The sequence below is a fragment of the Gavialis gangeticus genome, unplaced genomic scaffold (genome assembly GCF_001723915.1).
Source record: "Gavialis gangeticus isolate Ggan-Ray unplaced genomic scaffold, GavGan_comp1, whole genome shotgun sequence".
NCBI lineage: Eukaryota > Metazoa > Chordata > Crocodylia > Gavialidae > Gavialis > Gavialis gangeticus.
The window spans coordinates 227,541-237,205 of NW_017728997.1; the positions used below are offsets into that span (position 1 = coordinate 227,541).

General features: G+C 42.0%; 1 protein-coding gene across 5 annotated transcripts in view; it reads left to right on the forward strand.

Annotated features, from left to right (window-relative positions):
* The first annotated feature begins 283 nt into the window (after positions 1-283).
* Positions 284-9,665, forward strand: part of NR2C2 (nuclear receptor subfamily 2 group C member 2) — a 98,096-nt gene continuing 88,714 nt past the window's right edge. For 4 of the 5 annotated variants that reach the window (XR_002095260.1, XR_002095261.1, XM_019504644.1 and 1 more), the window contains exon 1: positions 284-397. Coding sequence is in view for 2 of the 5 variants with exons in the window: in XM_019504644.1 (XP_019360189.1) it covers positions 338-397 (60 nt within the window). In the remaining 3 variants the exon portion in view is untranslated. Of the gene's footprint in view, positions 398-4,986; positions 5,111-9,665 lie in introns of those variants that run through there. The other variant, XM_019504646.1, reaches the window with a different exon arrangement.

The window sequence follows — 9,665 nt, forward strand, 5'->3', positions numbered from 1 at the left end:
ATTGGTCCTTTCTCATTTTAAAAATGAATGTTTCCTCCCCCAGTTTTAAATTGTGGGGCGAAAATATTAAATGAGTTGATTTAAAAAGAAAAGTAATAATGTTATTCCTCTAATTTTAGAAGGTCTTGGTGTTTTGATAACAATATTCCCCACCTAGGCACTAAATCTATGCACTGCTTTCTTATTTGTCAGATTCATTTGACAGTGGTATAAATTCACAGTAAGCTGCATCATATATTTAATATTACTTAATAATGACAAGAAGTCTAATTTTTCTTTGCCTGATGGAAGTTGCTGGCATCTTTCCAAACAGGTTCTCTAATGATCTTGTTTCACCATGGCAACCAATATGGAGGTGCTGGCTCAGCAGATAGTGGAGACACAGCAGGTGGCTGAGGTGAGTGACAGTATCTGCCACACTTGCTTTTGAGTGGAAAAATATGCCTGTGTGTTTTGTTGTTTACAGTTGATCTGATGGGAAATAGAAGGTATTTATAGAACAGCAGTTCCCCACACATGTGATGACATGCAAGGCACCAAGCCAAAGTGCGGTTCAGTCACCATACTTCATTTTAGTAGACTCAACTGGAGATGTGCAAAAATAGGACACTTGCCTATGATCTGCATGTAAAATTGATTGATTGTTTTACAGCATTCATAATACAAAATAAAAGAGATAAAACAACGCTTTTGACCGGCACTTAATTAATATGCGTTTCTACATTTCACTTGATACATCGCTTAAATCTGGAGCCTTGGTTCAACTACTTAGTGAATGTGGAAAACTGGCAGGGATTTTAGTAGATTAGAACTCAGATTTGCCTCATGCCTGTAGCCATAAAAGCACAAAAACAACTTTAAGGTGATGTCAGTTAATGGCCTTACACATATCCACTAAAGCTGTAGAAGGTAAACATTGACCTTCTAGAGCAGGGGTGTCCAACCTTTTTGAATGTGGGGCCGGATCATGAACTTTTTATCACACAGTGGGCCGGCGAGCCGTGTTCAAAGACCTCACTGGAAGCAGTATCACATCACAGACACCCCCACCACACCCCCCAAAATGAAAGTACAGTGTTTACTTTCTTTTCCCATTGCAGCACCTTGGGCCTCAGAAAGCGGCTTGGTGGGCCGCACGTTGGACAAGCCTGTTCTAGAGCCAGTTCATCAGCATTGAAAATCAGTGTTATTGTGACAATAAAAGATAACCTTTGTGTTTTCTCCAGTTAGCAAATATGAGTGAAGTCCTTAGATATATAGAGCTTGGATTATTTTTTAATTTTACTTGGCTTAATTTCTTTCTACCGTCTGTCATATGATTAGGGGATTTTGTACGTGATGTGTACTCGGGAGTCTGCATTTTTCAACAGAAGGCTGCTTAAGCATATGGACAGTTTTGCCAAATTGCCACACAGCCTTGCCAACTTGCCAGGCCACTGATATTACTAGGGGTGCAAGATTTTCTTGGCCAGTACTGATAGCCAATTATTTACCAGCCATATTGCCCCAAGCTAATCTGCTAACTGATATTTAGTAATAAAGCTCATTGAATGAGTTTTAGTTCAAGTGCCCCCACCACCATTTCTAAGCATGGGGACGCTGATGCAGGAAACACAGCAGCACTTTAATTAGAGTGGCTCTTGGAGCAATTCTAAATAAAGCACCTTCCCCCTCCCAGAGGCTCCCTGCTGGGGGATAGATTGTGCTGCACACAGCAGCAGGTGCGGGAGCGGCTGCCTCAGCCCCTGCCCTTCAGGCTCAGGTCAGCTGCCTGAATCTGCAGACAGCTTTGTAGTTTCTGGGTACTTTAACTAGAGTGGCTCTTGGAGCCTCTAATTAAAGCACCACCCCTCCCCCACTACTGGGCAGAGCACATGCAAGAGTACTCCATGCTACTTGCAGGCCCTCCTCTTCAGGCTCAGGCACTGGCAGTACTGGGGGTGGGGTAGGTTAGGAGGGCTATGGCCACCCCAAAATTCGCCTTAGCGCCCCCTCACCTGTAGCCGCCTTTCCCAGCATCACCACTGCCCACCCCTGCTGAGTCTACCAGCCAACCCTGTGCAGGTGACCACACAAAAGTGTGGCACTCCTGGCAGGGGCAGGAGTGAGGCGGGCAGCAACAGTGCTGGGAGGGTTGGCTACAGAGGGCTAAGGTGAATTTTAGGGAGGCCATAGCCCCCCTCAAACACCCCGACCCAAGCCCCCTTCCACTGGGAAGAGGCTGGCACCACCCCTGGGCTTGGGGCAGCTGCATGAGCCTGAGAGTGCCCAGGGCTGGATGGTCTACAGGTACTTTAAGTAGAGTGGCTCTCAGAGTCGCTCCAGTTCAAGCGCCACCGCCGCCCCCTCCGGGGATACTCCCCTCTGGGGGAAGGGCCCTGCTGCATGGGGCGGGGGCAGGAAGCAGCTGCCTCAGCCTCTGCCGGGCTCTGCCCTTGGGGCACAGACCCCTGGGCATCATGAGTTAAGTCATGCTAGGCCAGGCTGGGCGGCTGCACCCACCCCAGTTATCTCTGCTGTATTCGCACCTTTTACAGCGGCCAAACCAGCCTGCAGTCTGTGTTGCACCATGCTCCACTCCAGCTCAGGCCTCCTGCCAGTGAGGGGATGGGGGTGTATCCAGGGTTACTGCAGTTTGTGGGAGGGAACCCAGGTGTCCGGGGGGCCCCACCATAATTAATTATCAGATAACATTATCCGCTACAATGGCCAAAAAAAAGCCGATAATGTTAATTTTCCTTTTATTAGTGCTGATCTGATACCCAACCATTATAATGGTGCACCTCTAGATATTACTCTGGCAGACTGCCTGCCTGTTTAGTTCTTGGACCCCTGACCCCAGGGACCCCATACCTAATATCATAAGTGGGTAGGTCTGGGTTTTGCTGAAGGGATTGGTGTTAAAATGGAATGGGGTGCAGTGCGGGGGAAGGAACTGTCACTTTTTTCTTTTTGCCTCATGTATCCACAGCAAAAACAAAGGTGACATCCCCACCTGTAGCTATAAACCTCCAACCCCTGCCCCTGCACTGTGCGCTGTCAACACACAGGCACTGGTAGTACTGGCCAGTTATGCCTCTGTTCTGACCTGCTGACCTATAATTACACTTTGAAGACCCTAGGAGCTGTATGTGCTAGGTAATCTTATGTGCTAAAATACTTTTGGAAATTAATTTGAAAATGAAAATTTAATATACAAAACTTCTTTCTATAAAGTACAATGGAATCATGTTTAAGGACTCTAAAAAATTCAACACATGAAAATTTCACCTTGGAAACTGCTTATCACATTTACACTTGAATTTGCTCTCTAAGATGTTTATATGGCAAGTTTCAAGTTTTTCCAAACTGGTCATAGAAGAATTCGAAAATCAAAATGTACAATGAAAATACTGGCCGATCCTTAACTATTTTGGCATGAATGGGATGCTGTAATCACATTTAAGGCACATAAAATGTGCAACTTTTGTAATTCCCCGGACAGGAGAATGCACCGTGGTAACATAGTGTGCTGGTTGTATCCTGCCACTGGAGAGATTGGTCCTACCCAAGAGTATGTGAAGCTCTGATTTTCTTCCTGGCTAGTGGGTAGCTAGAGGGTTTAACCTCTTCATGTTATTAGACTCCTCCTTAACTTTATATGCCTCTGCTGCATAACACGAAGAGATTTTTATTCATGGGAAAATACTTATAAAAAACACCATTGTCAAAACATCTGTTAATTCTTAATGAGACAATGTTACTTTTAAATCTTGAGCCATCTTTTTATACATGGTTGGCTGCTTCCTATGTTTTCTTCTAAGTTAGATACATTTTTTAAGTCCAGTTTAATAAATGATTCATCTTTTTGAAATACAATAGAGATGGGTATTTGTATTCCAAGTAGTTTCTTGGCAAGAAGGGAGAAGATTAATTGGTTTGAATAGTGTAAAAATTTGGCCTTGACCTTAAAAAATGAGGGCCTTTCTTCCGGAAGTTAGATGTTTTATCAAGGAAAATCAAAGGAGGAAGGAAAAGACAGTCATTAATCATATACTGCTCCTGAGATATGAATTTTAAAGTGGTCAGTTGTGGACAAGATAATTTAATGCAAATGCTGACATATTTAGTTACATATACGGAAATTTCTTCAACCTGACTGCTCTTCTGTGTTGGTTGAGAACTCAGATGCCAAGCAACAAATCAGGTTGTCTTGTAGGAAGAGGGTCATCAGTGCAGCTTTTTTCTCTCACTGTTCAGTAATTTGTCAGGTTTTATTTCTCTGAGTTACTAACTTATAGTGACCACTAATTAATACTCCCTAATAAACATTAATAGTGAGGAACATAGTATCAATATTCATTGTAGGAAAGATTTTCTGAAGGTTCTCTTGTGATACTTCATCTAAGGAGTAATTCAGTCTGGCTGCATCTCCTTTTCTTTATAGCAAAGCATTGTTTGTTGTTTTTCCAGCTCCTCTTTTCAGGGGACTTTCTTTTTCCCCCTTTCTGGAGACATGGGCTGTTATTTACTGGGTTTTATTCATGGCTCATAGAGCTTGAGAAAAGCTAGGATATTTCTTAGGGATTTTCTACAGTTGCTTCACTTCCTGAGCAGCTTAAAAAAATATCATGTATATTTAACCAGTATGTGTAAACTGCAAATGCTGCTTTACTCAGGGCTTTCTGTGGGACTCTGAATATACCTTCTGTCACTTGTTTAACATGGGACTTGGAGGCCACTTGAGGCTTAAAGTGTGGCCCTGGAGAGTGGCTCTCTTGAAAATTTAGTTTGTTTTTACCAGGTTAGGAATTGAAAATATGTTCCCTAACCTGTGCTTGTCATTTTTAAACTGAAGTGATTTGAACCATAGCTGTACTATGGGGAGGAGTTGGAGGCCTCGCCTCCTACCTCTTCTTGTGCAGTATCTCAAACATCTCTGATGTGAGAAGGAAGCACTCTGAGCAGTTGGTGGTACTTTCCCTTCTGTGTTCCAGCTGCTCATCAACTGACCGACTGCTGCATCCCTGTAGATGGAGGTGAAAGTAGCACTAGATGCTTCGTCACCTGCCAGACTGTGAAAGCCTCAGGCAGAAAAGATAGATGTTTCACTGACTCTGCCAGAGTTTAGGTGAGTGTCTTGCAAGGGATAGGTCTCTTCCCTTAGGTAGCTATCTAGTTCAGGAGGTGGGGGGAAAGGGGAGAAACTCAGAGCCAGAAAGTAGTTACAGCTCTCTTATTTACCATCCCATTCCTGGTTAAAATGTCTCTAATTTTTATCAGTTGACTGTTGTACCCCAAACTGTGCAGCGGACTGGCATAGCTGAAAAATGCAGGACTCTTACCACCATTCCTCCCTGCCTGCATCAGGCATTGGAGAGAAGTGGGTACAAGAGTGGTCTGCAAAAGCTCCCTGCCTGCTGGTATCACACTCATGCCAAGTTAATCGGCAGCTGCATGCAGGCAGTTGACTTTCACTGTCTTCATAAATGAGGAGGATTTTTGAAAATATTTGAAAAAGGAGGAAGAATTTTGAAAATAAACCACCCATGACCTTCCAGAAGTATTGTATTTTGCCTTCAGACTGAAAAAGATGGAAAGAGCTGCCACACAGAGTATTGGCTCAGAAAGATTCAGACAATGCTGATTCTTACCTCTTTTCTTCAACTGTATACTTGCTCTAAAATCCATACTGCTGCTTTTTGCCCCAGTTCACATCCCTGCACATGGGGTTAGTACAGGGAAAAATGCTCTGGGTGGGGTGGAGAAGACCAGCACCTTGTTTGGCCCCAGGAGCCTTACTTGGAGTCCTGGGGGCCTCCCAGCACTCCAGCAGTGGCGATCTGGGCATGAGGAGCCTGGTTGGAAGCCAGAGCCTGGCTCTGGCTGCTGGCCAGGCTCCAGTTTCGGGTGGCGCACACTGCTGCCACATGTGCCACCCCATTTTTTCTGCATTTTTTTAATACCAGGATTTCCTGGTATCTAAGTTTGGCTCCGCACTGCAAATATGCAGCATGGCGAACCAAATCATGTGCAAGGTATGTTCCTCAGTGCTTCAACAGCCTTTGAGGCACCACAAAATGCATATGCATGCTCACGTGGACGCAGCCAGTGATGGCAAAAAGCTGTCATTCTGATCTGGTGAGACTTTCACTTTGGAGTAAGGAGTGAGTTACTTCCCATCATTACGAACCATTTTCTTATTTCAGAATACATTTTCAAAGTGGACTATCGAATGCTAAAGTTTCTCAGTTTTAAAGGTCAGATTTCTTTACATCATGTTCTAGGACTTCACCTACCCACTGAATCACCAAAAGTGTGTCATGAAAGTTAATGCCTGAGGGAATGGTTGTTAAGATGGCTTATGACTCTTAGCATCTTCCTGATTCTAGGGTCTGTGGGTGTGGGTGTGGGTGTACCACCTTGGACAACCCTAGGGAAGTTTCCAAGAAAGTGTCCCTGGCCCATTTGGGGCACAGATGCTGTCCAGAGTCCTGTCAGCATTTCATGCTGCTGCCCTATTTCCTTCTACCCTTCACATACCTCTTCCATTCTGACATACCCCTACACTGGATCTCCCAGGAGGACCCTCGTACAGTCCTGTAGTCTTGTGGGGGTGATCTTGCATTGCCAAGTCTGACGCTGTAACAAACCCTTATGGATAACACCTATTTCTCAGGTGTGAAATGTCTGGGAAAATTACCAAGAAATTCAAATGTTTTTGTTAAGGCTTATTATTAATTCAAGAACTCTACTGCTTAGCTAGAAGGCAATGTTTATAGGAATACCAGGAATATCAGATATTTAATTGGAATGCTTGTAAATGTTTAGCTTTGTGAGAGAGAATTTGTAGGAAGTATTAATTTTCTGTGAAACAGCTAATTGGTTTGGGTGTGTGGTTTTAGTTACTTCCTGGCTTAACTTTTGTGTGATTCTTTTTCCCCCTAACATTTAATAGTGCCCATCAAGATTATGGAATTTTAAGAGAACTGAATCAGTGTATTTAAGAAATACAAATATTTTTTGCCTGTTATGACAGTTGCAAAACACATACTTTTCTCTTTAAATCAGAAAAGGTAAGTGACATTAGCAAGAGTATTCAGATAGATTTCAGTTAAAAAGTATTAACTCAAAGCCTGTTAATTCTATTGACTCTTGATATATCATTAAATTCATTTCTCACATAATGTTCTCATAATTGATTTGCAGTTGTTTGCAAACTTGCATATAGCTAATTAAGCATTTCATTGGTGACTAGGTTTACTAGCAATTTTCAAAATGATTTAAAATATTTAAAGTATTTAATTTTACTCTCACATCTAGTTATGACTGCTTTGTATGGAGGTTCCTAGTATGTATGTGTCTGTGTTTATTTAATATATAAATCATTTATTTAGTATTTTAGAGTGTATATCCAGAAGATTGGGTTTATGGACTCAAAAGTTAGGAATAGCAGGGGAAATATGTAATGTAGGCCATTATTATGCTAGTGTAGGGTTATTCCATGTATATTTTAATAGTACTTTGTGCAGTCTAGTTTTAATTGATAAAATTAACATGGTAGATTTAAATAGTTGAGTATGTAACAATAATGTGTACAGGCAATAAAAAATTAAAGTTTCATGTAGTAATTTTGTAGTACTTGTCTGCATTCATGTGAGGGTTGCAATCATGTTCAGAAGATAAATTTGCTTTTATTATAGATAACAGATTATGGGTCAAAGGTCCTTCTGAATCTTCTGCCCAAGACATGTAGTTTTCTCTAGTCAGTAACACACAAGGGAAGGATCTGGCCAGGATTATGTCTGGCTGCTGTTCACTCTCCTCTCTAAAAACCAGATAGCCAGCCATTTAGAGCTGAGTTGACGCTGCGTGGTCTTTGACATCAACTGGGTGCAGGGCTCCAACTTGTGCCTCTGGACCAGCACATCTACTCTGCCACTGTGTCATAATAAATTGTAGGTTATTTCCTTTCTTCCCAAACCATAACATTGTAAATATTATCTTCCTCTCACTAGTAAGGAAAAAAATTATTGGCACATCTAACATGTTTATTAGTTTGAGCTTGGGCTCATTGTTTATATAGGTTCACACTATAGTGCTTGGAGCTGACATAGTATTATCATGGCTTATAAAAGTTCTGTATAACTTGCAACTCTGTGTCAAAAAGAGAACCCATATATTGACTAGCTCCACAGATATTCCTGAGTTGTGTTCTGTACGCCTTTAATGTAATAAATTAAGGGTTTTTTGCCATTATATTATTTTTTACCTTATTTCTTAAGCGCCTGTCAACCTGGGATCTTAGAGACAAATACAATTATATAAAAAAATCACAGTTCCCGGGAAGTGTTCTATTTTCACCTCCTCCTGGGTTCAAGTTTTTTGTGTGTTTAAGTTCATGAAGTTGTTAAGAGAAGGAAGCATCACCTAAAAGTTGGGACGAATACTTTGATCTGAACAGCATTATACTTGGTTGCACAGCTGGCATACTGCCTTTGGGAACATGTCCCCTTCGTGCTGAAGAGTAGAATCTGAAACTTAACATTTCAAACTTTTGCAAAAGTCCGGACTGGTATTTCAAGACAATCACTGAAAAATGTTCCTCAGTGGATCCTAAATGGAACACTCACTGGACATGTCTATATATGCACTTCAATGTGCAGTAGCTTATTTTACTGTGCATCAAAGCCATGTGTAAAAAAACATGCTATTGTGCTAATGGGCAGTAAAATAGGCTACTGCACTTAAGCATCACTTAAAAAGCGTGCACTTGCACTACTGCACCTTAGTGCAGCCTAATGTGCATTAATTTAGTACCTTACACTGGAGGTACTACTTTACACATTAATGTATGTGTAGACAAGTCAACTGTGTTATCGTTCCTCTGTGCAAACTTATTCCTATGGATCTTGTGATCTACCTTTTTTAGTGGTGGCTTTTTTTATTTGTTTTAGCAGCTGATAAGACCACTGATAGATTTCAGCTATAGTGTATGTAATATGTTAACGAGTCATCATTCTTGATTTACCCAGGTAACAATTTAGAACTGAGGTTAGTATTCGCACTGTGAATGTAAATTTGTATCTGTTCATCTTCTCCATTCTTTTTAAGAAGGAAAAATTTGCCAAGGTTTGTGGAGCTCTGTGTATGACATTTAATGCAAATGATTCAATAGCTAATTAGCATATAACCATAAACTTCAGTTTAACAACAATAGTGTGGAATTAGTACTGGTGATACTTGTTGACTTAACAGCCCAGGTGACTATAGTCCTCTATTTATCTACAAGGCAGAAGCTGGGCAAGCTTCCCTCACATCCTGTCTTGCCATCAGTCTCAACCATGACTTTCTTTGGGGTAGCATTAGCACACTTTGCAGAAAATTCTTGGCCTCTCTGGCTGTGTCCACATGAGCGTAGACATTGCTTCTTTCAAGGACAAGAAGCAGCGGCACACCTTGTGCCACTGCTATTTGTCTGCAGGGAATGCCTGTGCCACACACTATCTGGTGTGCGGCAGGTTACCCTGAGTGGGGTAGGGGAGGCTAGGGCCAGCACTGGCTGGCCTTAGCAACCTTACCTAGGGTCCTGGGGGCCTTGGGGAAATCTTGTCTTTAATTCACATTGTTAACCCAAAGGAAAAACTAAAGCCTGATTTATCTGCACTAGGATTACATCCACCTGA